This window comes from Panulirus ornatus, chromosome 8, assembly GCF_036320965.1.
Source record: "Panulirus ornatus isolate Po-2019 chromosome 8, ASM3632096v1, whole genome shotgun sequence".
NCBI lineage: Eukaryota > Metazoa > Arthropoda > Malacostraca > Decapoda > Palinuridae > Panulirus > Panulirus ornatus.
The window spans coordinates 14,727,604-14,752,199 of record NC_092231.1 but is presented as its reverse complement, the minus strand read 5'-3'; the positions used below and the strand labels follow the sequence as shown (position 1 = coordinate 14,752,199).

At 40.8% G+C, this 24,596-nt stretch overlaps 1 protein-coding gene across 3 annotated transcripts in view; it reads right to left on the bottom strand.

The window, feature by feature from the left end:
- LOC139749842 (C2 domain-containing protein 5) overlaps positions 1 to 24,596 on the bottom strand; it is a 222,235-nt gene that overhangs the window by 82,378 nt on the left and 115,261 nt on the right. For all 3 annotated transcript variants that reach the window (XM_071664154.1, XM_071664157.1, XM_071664156.1), the window contains exons 11-12: positions 17,508 to 17,719; positions 1,037 to 1,101 (exon numbers count right to left, since the gene is read on the bottom strand). In XM_071664154.1, the coding sequence (XP_071520255.1) occupies positions 1,037 to 1,101; positions 17,508 to 17,719 (277 nt within the window). The remainder of the gene's footprint in view (positions 1 to 1,036; positions 1,102 to 17,507; positions 17,720 to 24,596) is intronic.

Genomic DNA, 24,596 nt, shown 5'->3' with positions numbered 1-24,596 from the left:
GAAAGCATCTCTACTTATGCAATCATATAATGACCCCATAGAGAGCTGTTTCACTTAGCACTCCATTTTCCAGGAATGTATCCTGAGTGCTAATTGTAAGGGATATCTAAACAACAAATAATCTAAGGGGCTGATAAGAAGGAAGTAAGCTAATGAATCAAAAACTGAAGTAAAATAGTGTCATTGTGAGTAAAAATATTGAAGGCAAATTATCTACAACCTGAAGGCAATGATGACAACTGTTTGTCAAAAAACTATCCCTGGATAAACATTATTTGTGTGCCAGCTATCTATATCACTAGTAACCTTACTTAATAGCATGAGGGAACAGATTGACAACCTGAACCAAGAAAATCAGTGGACAAAAGAAAGTAGGGTAACTGGTCCAACCTAGTACATAAGCAAACAAGTTTGAGCAGTAAAGTTAAACACGCTTATCACATACTAAAGTTGTTCAATTTTTCCCTTCTTATCAATTTGATATTAGCCAGTAATGGAACAAAAGTTATGATATGTTGGTTGAAGTAATCAAAAACCAGGGTCAGAAATTAACACAATTAGAAATTAAACAATCAATTCAAAGACCATGAGAAGGCTGACTTAGCATGTAACCAGGAGAAAACAGATCGCCAAAAAGGAAAGAGCATGATAGGTCTGATAGGCTATTCCAAATGTCCCAGAGGCTGTTGAACATGAAATGCCCATAACACTTAGTACATAAATGACTGAAAACAGTGGGTAGGGAGATGCAATTTCTTGGGCTGGGTAACTGACTGATACAGTGGGACAAGAACCACGAACAATGAAAAAGAGGTGCCCAGGGAATTAAGTGATGCTGTAGATTAAATAATATGTAGTGTTAGAAATAAAACAATTACCATACAAATAACAATTTCCTTTTTTAGGGGAAGCTGCACTAAAGCATGCTTCCAAAAAGAAAGAAAAGGACTAAAGGCATTTTAGCTTATGATATCATGTCACCCAGATATGCAGACAGTTTTAATTGAAAGTAAAGAACAAATGTGAATCAATTTACCTGTAATTGGGATCCTTGCTGGTACTTCCAGAGTGGTGAATAGAACATCAGGCACCTTTCCTTTTCTGCAAAATGTATCACTATAGAATGCAGGAATGCTAAAAGTCTCTTACGTACATGTAACTGACTTACCCCATTTGACTGAATCTACTCTAGTTATCTTTTGTGCCTCTATTGTGGTAACTTTCATTTTACATTCTGAATATCTAATCTTTTATCTGTCTCACCATTCAAAATAGCTTTTTATCAGAGATATCTATAAATATCTTGTCCATCAGAAAAAAAAATTGTCCCCCCCTCTCACAGTACCACAAAAACAATAAAAAAAAAGTGACACATTTCAGAGTTTTGTCACGTCTCCTTTGGCCTTGATTACCATCTGCAAAAATCTGGGCATGGAATTGGCAAGGTTTCTGAAGTATTCTTTGTCTGTGTTTTGTGTCCATAGGGTCTTGATCTCATGAATGAGGCAAGGCAATAATGAGGTGTTGAAGGAAGCGTGTTTGATTTTCACCTGGTTCCAGCAGTTCTCAATTGGGTTATGGTATGGGGAGTTCTCAGGCCACTCTAGCAACTGATATTTCTCTCTAATAACTAGGCTATCACCTTTCTAGCCTTCAATGGGTACTACTATCCTGCATATGGTGATTATACTTTTTATATTTTTTTTATTATACTTTGTCGCTGTCTCCCGCGTTTGCGAGGAAGCGCAAGGAAACAGACAAAAGAAATGGCCCAACCCCCCCCCATACACATGTATATACATACGTCCACACACGCAAATATACATACCTACACAGCTTTCCATGGTTTACCCCAGATGCTTCACATGCCTTGATTCAATCCACTGACAGCACGTCAACCCCGGTATACCACATCGCTCCAATTCACTCTATTCCTTGCCCTCCTTTCACCCTCCTGCATGTTCAGGCCCCGATCACACAAAATCTTTTTCACTCCATCTTTCCACCTCCAATTTGGTCTCCCTCTTCTCCTTGTTCCCTCCACCTCCGACACATATATCCTCTTGGTCAATCTTTCCTCACTCATTCTCTCCATGTGCCCAAACCACTTCAAAACACCCTCTTCTGCTCTCTCAACCACGCTCTTTTTATTTCCACACATCTCTCTTACCCTTACGTTACTCACTCGATCAAACCACCTCACACCACACATTGTCCTCAAACATCTCATTTCCAGCACATCCATCCTCCTGCGCACAACTCTATCCATAGCCCACACCTCGCAACCATACAACATTGTTGGAACCACTATTCCTTCAACCATACCCATTTTTGCTTTCCGAGATAATGTTCTCGACTTCCACACATTCTTCAAGGCCCCCAGAATTTTCGCCCCCTCCCCCACCCTATGATCCACTTCTGCTTCCATGGTTCCATCCGCTGCCAGATCCACTCCCAGATATCTAAAACACTTCACTTCCTCCAGTTTTTCTCCATTCAAACTCACCTCCCAATTGACTTGACCCTCAACCCTACTGTACCTAATGAACTTATGAACTTAATAAAAAGAAAGCAAATGTTCCTCCAGCACCTTATGTATGTTCTCCATTCACTGTAGTGTTTTTGGGAAAGAAGTATGACCCTCACCTACCCATTGCACCGCTAAAATAACCCCAGATCATCACAATATATGAGTATTTCACAGTCTTCACTGTGAAACAAGAATCATACCAGCTAGCACACCCCCAGCATGCTCACCCTCCTCTGCCTTACTACGCTGCTGTTCTCTAATCATTGTATTTCTTTGCAAATATGAGTTGCCTGAGTTTCATTTCCTTTGTAAGCAAGGGTTTAGCAGCTGGTTTGCAAGAGGGAATGTAAAAGTCCTTTTGTAGGTGATGCAGAATGGTTCTTTGGGAGAAATTTCCTAGAGGATTGGATGGCTTTTCTTGAGTTCAACTGACTTTTTTGTAAGCTGAAGGCTTCAGTCACAGACAAAAGTCTACATCAAGGCTCAGCCTTAATTGAAATATAAAGAGAATTATGACACAGAAAAAGAAAAGACAAGGGAAAGTATCTATGAATTTTTAAGAAAGTGAAAAACCTGTCTTGTGAAACGAGCCTCATCATAGTTATTGGAAATGAGACGAGAAGGAAGAGAGTTCCAAAGCTTTGATGTGTAGGGGAAAAAGCAGGTATCAAAATGACCCATCAGTGAGTTGCTGATGGTCACACAATAATAATAAAATGCAGCAGCTTGCTGGGTACTGCTTGATCTAGCTAGTTGTGTGGGCACATAAGCAGCCAGCTCTTGGAAGCAAATACCAAAGTAATACGTACAGAAGAGGGAGAGTAAACCAACAACGCAGCATAGGGCAAGGGGGTTAAGTTTGGTTGTTAAAAAGGATGCAGAGCTAAAGCCATCCTAGAAGTGAGAGTGGTACTCCATACAAGGAAGAATCAATCCCTTGTACAAACGGGGCAACTGTTCAGAAGAGAATGAGTTTCAACATCTAAACAGGACACCCAGTTTCTTACAGGCACACTCAGCTATTCCTGTGATGTGGGGCTTCCAAGAAAGAGTGGATGTTACAGTAATGTCAAGTATGTTCAGTGTGTCAAGAAGTGGAATTACAGAACCATCAAAAAAGAGATGAGAGGTGTGGGGAGTTTTCGATAGAAGGATGGGTAGAAACTGGGTCTTAGAGGCATTAAACTTAACAAGATTTTTGTACCCTACTGAGATATCCTGATCCATGGAGGGTGGATGTGTTGGAAATGAAATGTCTGAGGACAATATGAGGTGTGAGGTGGTTTGACTGAGTAAGTAATGAAAGGGTAAGAGAGATATGTGGTAATAAGAAGAGTGTGGTTGAGAGAGCGAAAGAGAGTGTGTTGTATGTGTATGTATAAGTATGTGTATGGGTATGTACATATATATTTGTGTATATGAGTGAATGAGTTTTTCTTTGCCCATTACCTGGCACTACCTAGCTGACATGGAAAATGGCAATCAAGTATAATAATAATAATATATATATATATATATATATATATATATATATATATATATATATATATATATATATATATATATATGTTTTTTTTTTTTTTTTTTTTCAAAAGAAGGAACAGAGAATTGGGCCAGGTGTGGGTATTCCCTCAAAGGCCCAGTCCTCTGTTCTTAACGCTACCTCGCTAATGCGGGAAATGGCGAATAGTTTGAAAAAAAAAAAAAAAAAAAATATATATATATATATATATATATATATATATATATATATATATATATATATATATCTGGGAGTGGATCTGGCAGCGGATGGAACCATGGAAGCGGAAGTGGATCATAGGGTGGGGGAGGGGGCGAAAATTCTGGGAGCCTTGAAGAATGTGTGGAAGTCGAGAACATTATCTCGGAAAGCAAAAATGGGTATGTTTGAAGGAATAGTGGTTCCAACAATGTTGTATGGTTGCGAGGCGTGGACTATGGATAGAGTTGTGCGCAGGAGGATGGATGTGCTGGAAATGAGATGTTTGAGGACAATGTGTGGTGTGAGGTGGTTTGATCGAGTGAGTAACGTAAGGGTAAGAGAGATGTGTGGAAATAAAAAGAGTGTGGTTGAGAGAGCAGAAGAGGGTGTTTTGAAATGGTTTGGTCACATGGAGAGAATGAGTGAGGAAAGATTGACCAAGAGGATATATGTGTCGGAGGTGGAGGGAACGAGGAGAAGAGGGAGACCAAATTGGAGGTGGAAAGATGGAGTGAAAAAGATTTTGTGTGATCGGGGCCTGAACATGCAGGAGGGTGAAAGGAGGGCAAAGAATAGAGTGAATTGGAGCGATGTGGTATACCGGGGTTGACGTGCTGTCAGTGGATTGAATCAAGGCATGTGTATGGGGGTGGGTTGGGCCATTTCTTTCGTCTGTTTCCTTGCGCTACCTCGCAAACGCGGGAGACAGCGACAAAGCAAAAAAAAAATATATATATATATATATATATATATATATATACAAATCCATTTGCTTTTCTAAGTATTTCTCACATACATTCTTCAAAGCAAACACCTGATCCACACATCCTCTACCACTTCTGAAACCGCACTGCTCTTCCCCAATCTGATGCTCTGTACATGCCTTCACCCTCTCAATCAATACCCTCCCATATAATTTACCAGGAATACTCAACAAACTTATACCTCTGTAATTTGAGCACTCACTCTTATCCCCTTTGCCTTTGTACAATGGCACTATGCACGCATTCCGCCAATCCTCAGGCACCTCACCATGAGTCATACATACATTAAATAACCTTACCAACCAGTCAACAATACAGTCACCCCCTTTTTTAATAAATTCCACTGCAATACCATCCAAACCTGCTGCCTTGCCGGCTTTCATCTTCCGCAAAGCTTTTACTACCTCTTCTCTGTTTACCAAATCATTTTCCCTAACCCTCTCACTTTGCACACCACCTCGACCAAAACACCCTATATCTGCCACTCTGTCATCAGACACATTCAACAAACCTTCAAAATACTCATTCCATCTCCTTCTCACATCACCACTACTTGTTATCACCTCCCCATTTACGCCCTTCACTGAAGTTCCCATTTGCTCCCTTGTCTTACGCACCCTATTTACCTCCTTCCAGAACATCTTTTTATTCTCCCTAAAATTTACTGATAGTCTCTCACCCCAACTCTCATTTGCCCTTTTTTTCACCTCTTGCACCTTTCTCTTGACCTCCTGTCTCTTTCTTTTATACTTCTCCCACTCAATTGCATTTTTTCCCTGCAAAAATCGTCCAAATGCCTCTCTCTTCTCTTTCACTAATACTCTTACTTCTTCAACCCACCACTCACTACCCTTTCTAAACAGCCCACCTCCCACTCTTCTCATGCCACAAGCATATTTTGCGCAATCCATCACTGATTCCCTAAATACATCCCATTCCTCCCCCACTCCCCTTACTTCCATTTATGGATCTGGAGAAGGCATATGATAGAGTTGATAGAGATGCTCTGTGGAAGGTATTAAGAATATATGGTGTGGGAGGCAAGTTGTTAGAAGCAGTGAAAAGTTTTTATCGAGGATGTAAGGCATGTGTACGTGTAGGAAGAGAGGAAAGTGATTGGTTCTCAGTGAATGTAGGTTTGCGGCAGGGGTGTGTGATGTCTCCATGGTTGTTTAATTTGTTTATGGATGGGGTTGTTAGGGAGGTAAATGCAAGAGTCCTGGAAAGAGGGGCAAGTATGAAGTCTGTTGGGGATGAGAGAGCTTGGGAAGTGAGTCAGTTGTTGTTCGCTGATGATACAGCGCTGGTGGCTGATTCATGTGAGAAACTGCAGAAGCTGGTGACTGAGTTTGGTAAAGTGTGTGGAAGAAGAAAGTTAAGAGTAAATGTGAATAAGAGCAAGGTTATTAGGTACAGTAGGGTTGAGGGTCAAGTCAATTGGGAGGTGAGTTTGAATGGAGAAAAACTGGAGGAAGTGAAGTGTTTTAGATATCTGGGAGTGGCTCTGTCAGCGGATGGAACCATGGAAGCGGAAGTGGATCATAGGGTGGGGGAGGGGGCGAAAATTTTGGGAGCCTTGAAAAATGTGTGGAAGTCGAGAACATTATCTCGGAAAGCAAAAATGGGTATGTTTGAAGGAATAGTGGTTCCAACAATGTTGTATGGTTGCGAGGCATGGGCTATGGATAGAGTTGTGCGCAGGAGGATGGATGTGCTGGAAATGAGATGTTTGAGGACAATGTGTGGTGTGAGGTGGTTTGATCGAGTAAGTAACGTAAGGGTAAGAGAGATGTGTGGAAATAAAAAGAGCGTGGTTGAGAGAGCTGAAGAGGGTGTTTTGAAATGGTTTGGGCACATGGAGAGAATGAGTGAGGAAAGATTGACCAAGAGGATATATGTGTCGGAGGTGGAGGGAACGAGGAGAAGAGGGAGACCAAATTGGAGGTGGAAAGATGGAGTGAAAAAGATTTTGTGTGATCGGGGCCTGAACATGCAGGAGGGTGAAAGGAGGGCAAGGAATAGAGTGAATTGGAGTGATGTGGTATACAGGGGTTGACGTGCTGTCAGTGGAGTGAATCAAGGCATGTGAAGCGTCTGGGGTAAACCATGGAAAGCTGTGTAGGTATGTATATTTGCGTGTGTGGACGTGTGTATGTACATGTGTATGGGGGGGGGGTTGGGCCATTTCTTTCGTCTGTTTCCTTGCGCTACCTCGCAAACGCGGGAGACAGCGACAAAGTATAAAAAAAAAAAAAAAAAAAAAAAAAAAAAAATATATATATATATATATATATATATATATATATATATAGAGGCATTTGGACGATTTTTGCAGGGAAAAAGTGCAATTGAGTAGGAGATGTATAAAAGAAAGAGACAGGAGGTCAAGAGAAAGGTGCAAGAGGTGAAAAAGAGGACAAATGAGAGTTGGGGTGAGAGAGTATCATTAAATTTTAGGGAGAATAAAAAGATGTTCTGGAAGGAGGTAAATAAAGTGCGTAAGACAAGGGAGCAAATGGGAACTTCAGTGAAGGGGGCAAATGGGGAGGTGATAACAAGTAGTGGTGATGTGAGAAGGAGATGGAGTGAGTATTTTGAAGGTTTGTTGAATGTGTTTGATGATAGAGTGGCAGATGTAGGGTGTTTTGGTCAAGGTGGTGTGCAAAGTGAGAGGGTTAGGGAAAATGATTTGGTAAACAGAGAAGAGGTAGTAAAAGCTTTGCAGAAGATGAAAGCCAGCAAGGCAGCAGGTTTGGATGGTATTGCAGTGGAATTTATTAAAAAAGGGGGTGACTGTATTGTTGACTGGCTGGTAAGGTTATTTAATGTATGTATGACTCATGGTGAGGTGCCTGAGGATTGGCGGAATGCGTACATAGTGCCATTGTACAAAGGCAAAGGGGATAAGAGTGAGTGCTCAAATTACAGAGGTATAAGTTTGTTGAGTATTCCTGGTAAATTATATGGGAGGGTATTGATTGAGAGGGTGAAGGCATGTACAGAGCATCAGATTGGGGAAGAGCAGTGTGGTTTCAGAAGTGGTAGAGGATGTGTGGATCACGTGTTTGCTTTGAAGAATGTATGTGAGAAATACTTAGAATAGCAAATGGATTTGTATGTAGCATTTTATGGATCTGGAGAAGGCATATGATAGAGTTGATAGAGATGTTCTGTAGAAGGTATTAAGAATATATGGTGTGGGAGGCAAGTTGTTAGAAGCAGTGAAAAGTTTTTATTGAGGATGTAAGGCATGTGTACATGTATGAAGAGAGGAAAGTGATTGGTTCTCAGTGAATGTAGGTTTGCGGCAGGGGTGTGTGATGTCTCCATGGTTGTTTAATTTGTTTATGGATGGGGTTGTTAGGGAGGTGAATGCAAGAGTTTTGGAAAGAGGGGCAAGTATGAAGTCTGTTGTGGATGAGAGAGCTTGGGAAGTGAGTCAGTTGTTGTTCGCTGATGATACAGCGCTGGTGGCTGATTCATGTGAGAAACTGCAGAACCTGGTGACTGAGTTTGGTAAAGTGTGTGAAAGAAGAAAGTTAAGAGTAAATGTGAATAAGAGCAAGGTTATTAGTTACAGTAGGGTTGAAGGTCAAGTCAATTGGGAGGTAAGTTTGAATGGAGAAAAACTGGAGGAAGTAAAGTGTTTTAGATATCTGGGAGTGGATCTGGCAGCGGATGGAACCATGGAAGCAGAAGTGAATCATAGGGTGGGGGAGGGGGCGAAAATCCTGGGAGCCTTGAAGAATGTGTGGAAGTCGAGAACATTATGTCATAAAGCAAAAATGGGTATGTTTGAAGGAATAGTGGTTCCAACAATGTTGTATGGTTGCGAGGCGTGGGCTATGGATAGAGTTGTGCGCAGGAGGATGGATGTGCTGGAAATGAGATGTTTGAGGACAATGTGTGGTGTGAGGTGGTTTGATCAAGTAAGTAATGTAAGGGTAAGAGAGATGTGTGGAAATAAAAAGAGCGTGGTTGAGAGAGCAGAAGAGGGTGTCTTGAAATGGTTTGGGCACATGGAGAGAATGAGTGAGGAAAGATTGACCAAGAGGATATATGTGTCGGAGGTGGAGAGAACGAGGAGAAGTGGGAGACCAAATTGGAGGTGGAAAGATGGAGTGAAAAAGATTTTGAGTGATCGGGGCCTGAACATGCAGGAGGGTGAAAGGCGGGCAAGGAATAGAGTGAATTGGACCGATGTGGTATACCGGGGTTGACGTGCTGTCAGTGGATTGAATCAGGGCATGTGAAGCGTCTGGGGTAAACCATGGAAAGTTGTGTGGGGCCTGGATGTGGAAAGGGAGCTGTGGTTTCGGGCATTATTGCGTGACATCTGGAGACTGAGTGTGAACAAATGGGGCCTTTGTTGTCTTTTCCTAGTGCTACCTCGCTCACATGAGGGGGGAGGGGGATGGTATTCCATGTGTGGCGAGGTGGCGATGGGAATGAACAGGGGGCAGGCAGTGTGAATTGTGTGCATGGGTATATATGTATGTGTTTGTGTGTGTATATAGATGTGTACATTGAGATGTATAGGTATGTATATTTGTGTGTGTGGGTGTGTGTGTGTGTGTACATTGTGTATGGGGGTGGGTTGTGCCATTTGTTTCGTCTGTTTCCTTGCGCTACCTCACAAACGCGGGAGACAGCGACAAAGCAAAATAAAAAAAATGATAATAATATATATCTTTTTCTTTCAAACTATTCGCCATTTCCCGCGTTAGCGAGGTAGCGTTAAGAACAGAGAACTGGGCCTTTGAGGGAATATCCTCACCTGGCCCCTTCTCTGTTCCTTCTTTTGGAAAATGAAAAAAAAAAAAAAAAAAATGAGAGGGGAGGATTTCCAGCCCCCCACTCCCTCCCCTTTTAGTTGCCTTCTACGACACGCAGGGAATACGTGGGAAGTATTCTTTCTCCCCTATCCCCAGGGATAATTAACATATACACATGGACATATTCATACTTGCTTGCCTTCATCCATTCCTGTCACTACCCACCCAGCCACACAGGGAATATCAATGCTACCCCCTGCTTCAGCGAGGTAGCACCAGAAAAACAGACAAAAAAGGCTACATTCGTTCACACTCAGTCTCTAGCAGTCATGTAATGCACTGAAACCAAAGCTCCCTATCCACTTCCAGACATGGCAGACCTTGCCATGGTTTACCCCAGAGCTTCATATGCCATGATTGAATTCATCGACAGCATGTCAACCCCAGTACACCACATCGTTCCAATTCACTCTATTCCTTGCACACCTCTCATCCTCCTGTATGTTCTGGCATCGATCGCCCAAAATCTTTTTCACTCCATAATTCCCTCTCCAATTTGGTCTCCAGTTTCTTGTTCCCTTCACCTCTGATACATATATATCCTCTCTGTCAATCTTTCTTCACTCATTCTCTCCATATGTCGAAACCATTTCAACACACCCTCTTTTGCTCTTTCAAACACACTTTTTTATTTCCACAAGTCCTTACTCGATTAAACCACCTCACACCACCTACTGTCCTCAAACATTTCATATCGAACACAGCCACCCTCCTCCATACAACCCTATCTATAGCTCATGCCTCGCAACCATATAACATTGTTGGAACTACTATTCCTTTAAACATACTCATTTTTGCTCTGAGATAACATTCTCTCATTCCACACATTCTTCATCTCAGACATATATACACATGTACATATTCGTACCTGCTTGCCTTCATCCAATCTTGGCACTACCCTTCCCCAAAGGAAACAGTATTACTAACCCCCACTTCAGCGTGGTATATATATATATATATATATATATATATATATATATATATATATATATATATATATATATATATATTTTATTAATTATTCTATTTTGCTTTGTCGCTGTCTCCCGCGTTTGCGAGGTAGCGCAAGTAAAAAGACGAAAGAAATGGCCCAACCCACCCCATACACAATGTATATACATACACGTCCACACACGCAAATATACATACCTATACATCTCAATGTACACATATATATACACACACAGACACATACATATATACCCATGCACACAATTCACACTGCCTGCCCCTGTTCATTCCCATCGCCACCTCGCCACACATGGAATGTGAAGCGTCTGGGGTAAACCTTGGAAAGCTTTGTAGGTATGTATATTTGCGTGTGTGGACGTGTATGTATATGCATATGTATGGGGGTGGGTTGGGCCATTTCTTTCGTCTGTTTCCTTGCGCTACCTCGCAAACGCAGGAGACAGCGACAAAGCTAAAGAAAAAAAATATATATATATATATATATATATATATATATATATATATATATATATCTTTCTTTTTCTTTTAAACTATTCGCCATTTCCCGCGTTAGCGAGGTAGCATTAAGAACAGAGGACTGGGCCTTTGAGGGAATACCCTCACCTGGCCCAATTCTCTGTTCCTTCTTTTGGAAAATTAAAAAAAAAAACGAGAGGGGAGGATTTCCAGCCCCCCGCTCCCTCCCCTTTTAGTCGCCTTCTACGACACGCAGGGAATACGTGGGAAGTATTCTTAATCCCTATCCCCAGGGATGATATATATATATATATATATATATATATATATATATATATATTGGTGAGGTGCCTGAGGATTGGCGGAATGCGTGCATAGTGCCATTGTACAAAGGCAAAGGGGATAAGAGTGAGTGCTCAAATTACAGAGGTATAAGTTTGTTGAGTATTCCTGGTAAATTATATGGGAGGGTATTGATTGAAAGGGTGAAGGCATGTACAGAGCATCAGATTGGGGAAGAGCAGTGTGGTTTCAGAAGTGGTAGAGGATGTGTGGATCAGGTGTTTGCTTTGAAGAATGTATGTGAGAAATACTTAGAAAAGCAAATGGATTTGTATGTAGCATTTATGGATCTGGAGAAGGCATATGATAGAGTTGATAGAGATGCTCTGTGGAAGGTATTAAGAATATATGGTGTGGGAGGCAAGTTGTTAGAAGCAGTGAAAAGTTTTTATCGAGGATGTAAGGCATGTGTACGTGTAGGAAGAGAGGAAAGTGATTGGTTCTCAGTGAATGTAGGTTTGCGGCAGGGGTGTGTGATGTCTCCATGGTTGTTTAATTTGTTTATGGATGGGGTTGTTAGGGAGGTAAATGCAAGAGTCTTGGAAAGAGGGGCAAGTATGAAGTCTGTTGGGGATGAGAGAGCTTGGGAAGTGAGTCAGTTGTTGTTCGCTGATGATACAGCGCTGGTGGCGGATTCATGTGAGAAACTGCAGAAGCTGGTGACGGAGTTTGGTAAAGTGTGTGGAAGAAGAAAGTTAAGAGTAAATGTGAATAAAAGCAAGGTTATTAGGTACAGTAGGGTTGAGGGTCAAGTCAATTGGGAGGTGAGTTTGAATGGTGAAAAACTGGAGGAAGTGAAGTGTTTTAGATATCTGGGAGTGGATCTGTCAGCGGATGGAACCATGGAAGCGGAAGTGGATCATAGGGTGGGGGAGGGGGCGAAAATTTTGGGAGCCTTGAAAAATGTGTGGAAGTCGAAAACATTATCCCGGAAAGCAAAAATGGGTATGTTTGAAGGAATAGTAGTTCCAACAATGTTGTATGGTTGCGAGGCGTGGGCTATGGATAGAGTTGTGCGCAGGAGGATGGATGTGCTGGAAATGAGATGTTTGAGGACAATGTGTGGTGTGAGGTGGTTTGATCGAGTAAGTAACGTAAGGGTAAGAGAGATGTGTGGAAATAAAAAGAGCGTGGTTGAGAGAGCAGAAGAGGGTGTTTTAAAATGGTTTGGGCACATGGAGAGAATGAGTGAGGAAAGATTGACCAAGAGGATATATGTGTCGGAGGTGGAGGGAACGAGGAGAAGAGGGAGACCAAATTGGAGGTGGAAAGATGGAGTGAAGGAGATTTTGTGTGATCGGGGCCTGAACATGCAGGAGGGTGAAAGGAGGGCAAGGAATAGAGTGAATTGGAGCGATGTGGTATACAGGGGTTGACGTGCTGTCGGTGGATTGAATCGGGGCGTGTGGGGCGTCCGGGGTGAGCCATGGAGAGCTGTGTGGGTATGTATATTTGTGTGTGTGGACGTGTGTATGTACATGTGTATGGGGGGGGTTGGGACATTTCTTTCGTCTGTTTCCTTGCGCTACCTCGCAAACGCGGGAGACAGCGACAAAGTATAAAAAAAAAAAAAAAAAAAAAAATATATATATATATATATATATATACAAGCAGTGGTGATGTGAGAAGGAGACGGAGTGAGTATTTTGAAGGTTTGTTGAATGTGTTTGATGATAGAGTGGCAGATATAGGGTGTTTTGGTCAAGGTGGTGTGCAAAGTGAGAGGGTTAGGGAAAATGATTTGGTAAACAGAGAAGAGGTAGTAAAAGCTTTGCAGAAGATGAAAGCCGGCAAGGCAGCAGGTTTGGATTGTATTGCAGTGGAATTTATTAAAAAAGGGGGTGACTGTATTGTTGACTGGTTGGTAAGGTTATTCAATGTATGTATGATACATGGTGAGGTGCCTGAGGATTGGTGGAATGCGTGCATAGTGCCATTGTATAAAGGCAAAGGGGATAAGAGTGAGTGCTCAAATTAAAGAGGTATAAGTTTGTTGAGTATTCCTGGGAAATTATATGGGAGGGTATTGATTGAGAGGGTAAAGGCATGTACAGAGCATCAGATTGGGGAAGAGCAGTGTGGTTTCAGAAGTGGTAGAGGATGTGTGGATCAGGTGTTTGCTTTGAAGAATATATGTGAGAAATATTTAGAAAAGCAAATGGATTTGTATGTAGCATTTATGGATCTGGAGAAGGCATATGATAAGAGTTGATAGAGATGCTCTGTGGAAGGTACTAAGAATATATGGTGTGGGAGGCAAGTTGTTAGAAGCAGTGAAAAGTTTTTATCGAGGATGTAAGACATGTGTAAGTGTAGAAAGAGAGGAAAGTGATTGGTTCTCAGTGAATGTAGGTTTGCGGCAGGGGTGTGTGATGTCTCCATGGTTGTTTAATTTGTTTATGAATGGGGTTGTTAGGGAGGTGAATGCAAGAGTTTTGGAAAGAGGGGCAAGGATGAAGTCTGTTGGGGATGAGAGAGCTTGGGAAGTGAGTCAGTTGTTGTTCGCTGATGACACAGCGCTGGTGGCTGATTCATGTGAGAAACTGCAGAAGCTGGTGACTGAGTTTGGTAAAGTGTGGGAAAGAAGAAAGTTAAGAGTAAATGTGAATAAGGGCAAGGTTATTAGGTACAGTAGGGTTGAGGGTCAAGTCAATTGGGAGGTAAGTTTGAATGGAGAAAAACTGGAGGAAGTGAAGTGTTTTAGGTATCTGGCAGTGGATTTGGCAGCGGATGGAACCATGGAAGCAGAAGTGAATCATAGGGTGGGGGAGGGGGCGAAAATCCTGGGAGCCTTGAAGAATGTATGGAAGTCGAGAACATTATCTCGGAAAGCAAAAATGGGTATGTTTGAAGGAATAGTGGTTCCAACAATGTTGTATGGTTGCGAGGCGTGGGCTATGGATAGAGTTGTGTGCAGGAGGGTGGATGTGCTGGAAATGAGATGTTTGAGGACAATATGTGGTGTGAGGTGGTTTGATCAAGTAAGTAATGTAAGGGTAAGAGAGATGTGTGGAAATAAAAAGAGTATGGTTGAGAGAGCAGAAGAGGGTGTTTTAAGATGGTGTGGGCACATGGAGAGAATAAGTGAGGAAAGATTGACCAAGAGGATATATGTGTCGGAGGTGGAGAGAACAAGGAGAAGTGGGAGACCAAACTGGAGGTGGAAAGATGGAGTGAAAAAGACTTTGAGTGATCGGGGCCTGAACATGCAGGAGGGTGAAAGGCGGGCAAGGAACCGCTTCCATGGTTCCATTCGCTGCCAGATCCACTCCCAGATATCTAAAACACTTCACTTCCTCCAGTTTTTCTCCATTCAAACTCACCTCCCAATTGACTTGACCCTCAACCCTACTGTACCTAATAACCTTGCTCTTATTCACATTTACTCTTAACTTTCTTCTTTCACACACTTTACCAAACTCAGTCACCAGCTTCTGCAGTTTCTCACATGAATCAGCCACCAGCGCTGTATCATCAGCGAACAACAACTGACTCACTTCCCAAGCTCTCTCATCCCCAACAGACTTCATACTTGCCCCTCTTTCCAAAACTCTTGCATTCACCTCCCTAACAACCCCATCCATAAACAAATTAATCAACCATGGAGACATCACACACCCCTGCCGCAAACCTACATTCACTGAGAACCAATCACTTTCCTCTCTTCCTACACGTACACATGCCTTACATCTCGATAAAAACTTTTCACTGCTTCTAACAACTTGCCTCCCACACCATATATTCTTAATACCTTCCACAGAGCATCTCTATCAACTCTATCATATACATGTATATACATACACGTCCACACACGCAAATATACATACCCATACATCTTAATGTACACATATATATATACACACACAGACACATACACATATATACATGCACACAATTCACACTGTCTGCCTTTATTCATTCCCATCGCCACCTCGCCACACATGGAATAACATCCCCCCTCCCCCTCATGTGTGCGAGGTTGCGCTAGGAAAAGACAACAAAGGCCCCATTCGTTCACACTCAGTCTCTAGCTGTCATGCAATAATGCCCGAAACCACAGCTCCCTTTCCACATCCAGGCCCCATACAACTTTCCATGGTTTACCCCAGACGCTTCACATGCCCTGATTCAATCCATTGACAGCATGTCGACCCCGGTATACCACATTGATCCAATTCACTCTATTCCTTGCCCGCCTTTCACTCTCCTGCATGTTCAGGCCCCGATCACTCAAAATCTTTTTCACTCCATCTTTCCACCTCCAATTTGGTCTCCCACTTCTCCTCGTTCCCTCCACCTCCGACACATATATCCTCTTGGTCAATCTTTCCTCACTCATTCTCTCCATGTGCCCAAACCATTTCAAAACACCCTCTTCTGCTCTCTCAACCATACTCTTTTTATTTCCACACATCTCTCTTACCCTTACATTACTTACTCGATCAAACCACCTCACACCACATATTGTCCTCAAACATCTCATTTCCAGCACATCCACCCTCCTGTGCAAAATTCTATCCATAGCCCACACCTCGCAACCATACAACATTGTTGGAACCACTATTCCTTCAAACATACCCATTTTTGCTTTCCGGGATAATGTTCTCGACTTCCACACATTCTTCAAAGCTCCCAGGATTTTCGCCCCCTCCCCCACCCTATGACTCACTTCCGCTTCCATGGTTCCATCCGCTACCAGATCCACTCCCAGATATCTAAAACACTTTACTTCCTCCAGTTTTTCTCCATTCAAACTTACCTCCCAATTGACTTGACCCTCAACCCTACTGTACCTAATACCCTTGCTCTTATTCACATTTACTCTTAACTTTCTTCTTTCACACACTTTACCAAACTCAGTCACCAGCTTCTCCAGTTTCTCACTTGAATCAGCCACCAGCTGTATATACCTGTATATACCTGTATAGGCAGTTCAGCAGCTAACTACAAAATAGCAGGCATATAATAGTATATCACAAGGTAGATACATTAATACTGAATATATCTGTAGATAAGATAAATGACATTCACCAATGAATGAATGAATAAATGAAAACTTTAAAACAGAAAGGAGAGATCAATCTACCACATGGTCATTTAGCTGTCATCTGTACACGAACATTGACTGCAGTGATATTCACAAGATGGTGGCATGTAAGGATGTGTGGTGGGATTTTCAAGGGTGTACATGGTGATTCTACTTGTAGCAGTAAAAGGAAATTCTTTTTGAAGCCGTAGGGGTAAGTCCAATTCTTGCAATCAATAGGAAGAGATGTAAAAGCATATATGATCAATTGATCCAGAAAAAGGGCTAAACATTTTTATAAGTGGTATAATTCATGCAAAACCTAAAGTATTGGGTCTTAAGCCTTTCAATTCTTAGGTGTCAGAAGGAAAAACAATTAAAGTTTAATGAGTATATGATTTTGACTTTACAAGGTATGACCAAGGATAAGTTGAAAGCTAAAGCTAAAATGATGGATGGATGGATGACAGAGGAATGGACAGATGACAAATGAAGAGACAGCTGCATGACAATGACAATGAAAAATGTGATCCCTACGTGTCTGTCATCCTATGCAAGTGACACAAAAAAGTATATCAATGATTTTATGTAGAGGTAGAGTATTTGAATGGATTTTGCACATGCTGTCAACGTGCAACAAAAATAACCTAATCCTTGAAGTAAAAGAATATTGTAAAGTTTACTCATCCCAGACCTAGAGCAAGTTTTCTTCTCAAGTGGTGTGTTTTAACTTGAGATAAGTATGTCTTATAATCAACACTGTCATACTTAAAGTACTACATCCAATTAGAGGAAAATACATTAAAGGAAAGAGAAAGTAAATAAAACTTGCTTGTAGATTTAAACATTGAGAACTTACCTGCAAATATTACATTTTGAAATCTTGACACGAAATGGCAGTGAAGTTTCAGAATATGGCACATGGCACATGGCACATGGGGGAGGTGACATCGGGACTTGTTGGCATGGAGCACTGCTTGATGAAGAGGGTGGAAGTGGTTGAGATGGAACACTACTTCCATCACCATAAAAACCATCTTCAATACATGGATGACTCCGACTCATGCAAGTCTAGGAATAACAGACAAAAGTATGAGTATTACAGTAATTAGCATGAAAAATAAGCTGATTAATATCACCATAATTCATACACATATAGTGTTAGAAAAAGCACTGTCCACCCCTCATATAGTTTCAAAGGTGATACACAGCTATGTTTATTGTGGGTACAAGCATATGATGTTATCAGGGTGAAATCATCATACATTTGGTTGCTGAGACTAGTGTTTCTGACATTGAGAGAACCAGCAACCCACCTCAGTATGCCTAAGGCTATCTTCAGGGAACAATTTTCTTCCTTTACCCTTATAGGCTGCCACCTCATTTTGAGAATTTCACTTCTGGGTGCTATATATCTTCCACCTGTGCTTCAAGATGGTTGGCTCTTACCTTTCTAAGGAGGAAAAAGCCTAAACTCTTGCCTGAATATAAGAAAATGTGGGTACATGTGAGATTTCTTTGTGCACTAAGCAACCACTTCCTACAACACTTCATCAGCCCCTCACCTCATTCAGGAGATCAAGACCCTATGGACCCAGAATACTTCAAGAACCTTGCTAATTCCATACCTACATGCCTGCAGATGGTAATCCAGGCCAAAGGAAAGATGAGAAAGTATTAAAATGTAAGTGTGACTCTGCCTTTGTAAATGTATGAGGAGATGGACAAGTTTTTGTAACTATGAATCTTGAATACCATACTATCTTAGGCTATATAAGAAATATATCCATTACATAATAAAGTATATTAGGAAACAAAAAATCTAATTTCATACCACTGCAATTTAATGAAAATATTAGGCATAAATACATTTCCCTCTTCAACCACAATTTCAAAAACTTTAGCACATAAAGTATATTTTCCTATTCGGTTTCTTCTACAATGAATGAGGGTGATTTTTCCAGATGATGTATGTATAGATAAAAGGGATTCCTAGGGTATGAAATACATACAAGAAAGAGGCTGATGGGATGAGTGAGGGGCTGAAAACCCTCTCCCCCCTGTATTTAAAATTTCTAAAAGTTGGAAGAGACGAAGGAAACAAGCAAAGGATGCTCATCCTCCTTAATGGCTCAGGCTGGGGTGTCTAAATGCAAGTGGATGTAACCAAGATAAGAAAGGAGAGATAGGTAGCATGCTTAAGGAGAGGAGCCTGGATATTCTAGCTCTTAGTAAAACAAATATAATGGAAAAAGGAAAACAATGGTTTGGGAATGTCTTAGGGGTAATTGCTAGAGTGCGAGCTAAGGAAGGGGTAGAACTTCAGCTGGATTAAAGTGGAATATGAGAGGTAGGTGATTATTAGTGTTTATGCATCTGGAAATGATGGAACTAAGGAAGAGAGATGGGTGTTTTGGGATGAGCTGAATGTGTCAGCATTTTTGATGCAAGCGATCGTTTTAATGAAGGGTGATGTGAATGTAAGAGTGGGTAAGGTGGCAGATTAGGGTACACTTGGGAAATATGAGGTACCCAATTTTGTAAATAAGAATAGTGAGAAGCTTGTGGAGCTGTTTGCTGGAAAAGGAAAAGTGACTGGGAATACCTGGTTTAAAAAGAGGGACATACATAGGTATACATAGGTAACTAAGAGAGATGGTGAAGGGATAGTATTAGATTTTGCACAAATTCATTAGTGTACTAAGGAGAGATTCTTTGATATGAATGTGCTGAGAAGGGTAGCTGGTGGGATGTGTGATCATTACTTGGTGGAGGGAGGGTGAAGGATTGTAGAGAATTCAGGAAGAGATGAAAAGATATGGATGGGAAAAGGGTTGTGAATGTTAGTGAGCTTAGAAAGGGGCTTGTGAGAAGAGATATCAGGAGAGGCAGAGAAGAATAGCAGGTGAAAGTAAATGAAGCTAGGGAAGGAGAATTGGAATGGATGTTATTTTGGCAAGAAATGCTTACATGTGCAAGAAAAGTATGTAGCATGCAAGTGGTTGGATGTGGACAGGTGAGAAATGGTAGTGAGTGGTGGGATGAGGAGCTTAAGCTGCTAGTGAAAGAGAAAAGACATGTATGAGCAATACTTGCAGGGGTAAGAGTGCAAGTGACTGGGAGATCGACATGAGAAAGTGGCAGGAGGTTAAGAGGAAGGTGCAAGCACTGAAAAAGAGACCAAATGAAAGTTCATATGAGTGAGTATCAGCAAACTCCAGAAAGAACAAGAAAGAGTTTTGGAGGGAGGTTATTAGTATGAGGAAAAAGGAACAAAAGGGAACATCAGTGAAGGGGGCAATTGGGAAGTGGTAACATGCAGAAACAAGAAGATGAATGTGTTTGATGATATGGTGGCAGATGCAGAATGTTTGGGTTAGGAAGTTATACATAGCGAAAGACTCATTGTGAATGGTTTAAGCACTGAAAGCATTCCGTATGATAAAATGTGTAAAGTCTGGAGTGAATAGTATTGCAGTGTAATTTCTCAAGAAAGTGGACGACAGTGTTGAGTATTAGTTAGGATTTTCAATGTACTTATGGATTACAGTAAAGTGCCTTATGACTGACAGAATACATGTATAGTGCCACTATATAAAGGCATGGGAGACAAAGGTGAGTATTTGAATTAGAGATATTAGTTTGTTGAGTGTACAGGTGCTCCCGACTTATTATGGGGTTACATTCTGATAAACCCATCATAAGTTGAAAACATCATAATACGAAAATACATTTAATACTGTACATCTAACGTACAAAACATCATAACTTAGCCTAACCTACCTTAAACCTTCTCAGAACACATTTCTCATCCACAATTATCGTATGCAGTTCTTCCTTAAAAGTTTGGCACCTTCAGTATCATTCTTTAACATCCAATTGTTTGTAAAAGTCTATTCTATAACATACACAATAAACACTGAAAGTACGAGAAACAGCATCATCACCATTTACATTTCTTACTCAGTCTTTTAGATATCTACCTTTCTTTTTTTCTCCATCTTAAAAGTACTGAAAATAACTAGTTGAACAAATATAAAAAAGCATAAAGATACTTCCAAAACAGCAATGTGAGCAGCAAGTATTTGGCTTAATAGAGGACATTGGATACTGCATGTTGAGTCTTAGCCAACCGCCAAGTATTCCACACAAAGACAAACACACAGGTGGGCAGGCAGGTTTCAGTCAACACCAGTGGCGCTCCAGGAATTTCAAAATTTCTTTGGATTCAGGAGGAAGACACCTATCTGTACAAGAAGAGGGGGAGAAGAATACTAGGGGGGAGCCCTGGAAGGTTTTAAGATCACTAATAATTGTGAGAATGAGAGTAAATCCATGTAATATAAGCCAGCATTACTGAGGAATATTTGAATAAACACCAATGAGCATTAGCTGCCATTTTTGCTGGTTAGGAAACCACCATCCAGTTCTTTTTTAATTAACCACATACTAACTAAAACAGGTCAGAATACTGGGAGACAAGGCAGTATTTCAAGACTGTGAAACAGTTGAAACAGCAAAAATAAGGAAAGAGAAACAGATCAGCTTAACATAAATTTGCAACTCAGTCTATTCCAACAAACCCTTGTGGAGACACATTTCTAAAAACATTAATAATTTTGAAGAACTGAGCTTTTAAACCCCCATTCCAGGGGCACAGAATGGACAGCCATATTGCATGAACCAGGCAAATTAGGTTCCCTAAGCTAGAATAGGTAGAATAGACTTAACTAGGATAAACCTGTTAATATAAGCACCAAGACAGTCAGTCCTACTGCATATAAAGGAAATTTAAGTGACATGGTAATAGATGGAGGATAAGAAAAGTAGATAAGACTTTGATTTTGATTTTGAGGGTTTTCTATGGGGTACCAAACAGCTGAAAACTTACACTTATGTAAAACTAGGGAGTGGACAAGCTTGTATGAATAAATTATTTACAAGACAGGGTAAAAAACCTTTAGGACATTGCTCATGACCATGAAAAGTATAAAAAGATAATAAAAAGGGATCTAGAGAACAAACTGAGTTAGCTGGAAGTCTATGCTGGGGACAGTAAGAAATGATTGGGTGATATAGAGGTTGACAAGTTAAGCAGAACTATGGTCAAACATAACACAAAAATGAAAAAACTAAAGTATGCACTCAACATGGGAACATAAGTAGAAAACAACAGGCAAAAACTTAGTTGGATTTCAGAATGGATGAAGACCGCTCAGAGGAAGTAGCTGAAAAAATTGAATAATACAAGGCTATAAATCTTGAAACAAATATGCAAAATGAAATATTGTGCATGGTCACTGAGGAGGCAGTGGATGCAATCAGAGACATGTCAGTTTAGGAAGCATGTTATAGATCAGATGAAAGAGTTGAAAGGGCGAATCTTTCCAAGACAACTATGCATTAATTAAAATACAAATTCTGGATAAAGTAAGAGAAAAAGAGGTCATTGTGTGATTGCAGATAACAAAACAATGGGTCACCATGCAGATAAGGGAAGACATGCAGAGGTAGGCAACTAGACATAAGTCAGTCACAGTCTTTCGGCTAGAGGAAAATCACATGTCAACCAAAGTAAAGAGAGTAGCAAGAGAAGGGCAAAATGTTAAGGCACTGTTTTTAATGGAAGCAACTAGAGAAATAAAAAAGTCAGGAGAATACGGAAATACAGGAAAGACACCATGAGAAGGCCACTTCGGATAACATTTGATGCATAGATAAGTAGCCACAAGGTACTTAAACAAGTATATAAACTTGCCAGAAAGGAGGCGTTCAAAAGATTCTTTCTCAAGAGTGGCAGACAGGGACGAAAGATAGATATCCAGGGAGAACACACATAAAAAGGCAAAAAACGAGAGGAGTCAGATGAACCCAAAGAAAAGAAAAACACCCCTTACCTACAGTTAAAGGGAGCCAGAACTAGCAAGTAGCAAATGCCTTAGGATGATGGTTCTATATACAACTGCAGATGGCCGGTTGGCAAATGTACGGGAGCTAAAATTTAAGGACTGTTTAAGGACTGCATCCCAGACCTTGTGGGACATGGTGAAGATGAAACTCACAAACTAACTTAACTCAAACCAAATCTACCCAAAGGGGTACAAAATAGCAAGATGGGATAGAGAAAATAAAGGAGTGAGGGGATTAGCCCTCTTCATGGGGGATTCCATTAAATTCCAGGAAATATCAGTAAATGGTGTCTTCAGATAAAACATAATGGGGAAAGTTATTGTGAGCAAAATAGTGTACTTATAGAGAAAATGAAGGAACAATAAGTGTTGTAAGGAAGCAACAAGACTCTCCATCCCAGGAAATGGTAGAGTGCTGGTAATGGGGATTTCAATTACTGGGAAATAGACTGAGAAACTTTAGATTCCCAGGGAGATGCCAAGTAATCAGTGTTGCCATGAGTTTGTAATCATTTTACCATCTAAATTTTTCCCACTGTGACACTTCCTTACACCAATTCTTAATGTACTTGCTCACTCCTCCATGTTAGCCACTCAAAATATTTGTTTTTTGGATATCCTATACATGCATGGTATTTCAAAATCTTGCTTTGCCGAGAGTGGCAACATTGCATTTGATGTGAAAACTGATGTCTTCCCATTCCTACTGTTACTGAAAACCTGAAAAATTGCATAACCATACTTATCAACCAGTATTTACATCATATAATTCAGGGACACATTAACCCTTCCCCCAATTATTTGTACAAATTGAAGGGGGTATGTGGTCTTGGTATTTGTCGGCTTTTCAAATTCAACGATTACACTGAGTATAGGAGCAATTTATCTGAGAAACAAATAGCTTCATGAGATACATATGAATAATATGTGATAATTATCACCAGGTTATACAGCGATAAAAAAACATCTTTACTCACCAGAAAATCGGAAACTGGCTGGCTGGTGCCGGAGGTGGTGGGCTAACTGGCCTGTCATTGTTCTCACTTATCACATTTACATGCAATTTTTGCTCAGTCACACACTCACTAAAGTTTCCACTCACTCAGTCTGTTTGTTATTCAATCTATGAAAGCCATACACACACTTTAACTAGTTAATTTACACACTTTACCAATTTCAGTTTAGAGTAAATCTTGCATCTTCTTATGTCTAGTTTCACTTCTAAATTATGTGGCCTGCGCTGCTTTCTGACAAGAGAGGAAGCATGCGAGGCAGAACTAGCATGTTTCTTGCAATTCTTGGTGATGGTCAGTCAGCAATGAAAATTAAGATTTGCTGTAAAAGTCAGCAGACTTGCAACTAGTAACACTCACTACAAGTAGCACAGACAAACAAAAACAGACTAAAACGAAAGAGCAAGGATGAATGCATGCAAAGCAGAGCATAAACTAGTCACAGCACACCATAGATTGCAATGATTGCATTAAGACTTGTGCAGCAGAGTGAAAACTAACCAGGGCTCATTGTAGGTGGCACAAGCTGCCAACACAAAATGCAGCACACCATTGAAGGTAAATTTCAAAGGGTAAAATGGGTACTTGCTCACATAAGTGGACTTTCACCTTGTATATCAGATAAACCAACACACTTGAATAGCCAGATTCTCCTAACAAAGACACTCAAATAGTGGGGACCTTTTGGATATTATCACTCCTTTAATGGGGCACCTGCAGCTTAGCTTTGGGCTCCGCTGCACTAAGAAGCAAGGAAATGATGGGCTTCTTTGAAGCAAGAAATACCACTAAGAGCTTGTCTCTCCCCTGCCGATGAAATAGTCATATCAATGTGATTTCCTACTCACAGTGTAACCACTAAAGCAAAGTTTGGCAACTTTGGCACAAATATATGTATATCTATCTGTCTATCTATCTATATATATAAATATATAGACAGAAAATGAAGTGTTTAAGGACAATGTGTGGTGTACGTGGTTTGGTCAAGAAAGTAGTAAAAAGGGTGGGAGAGATGTGAGGTGATAC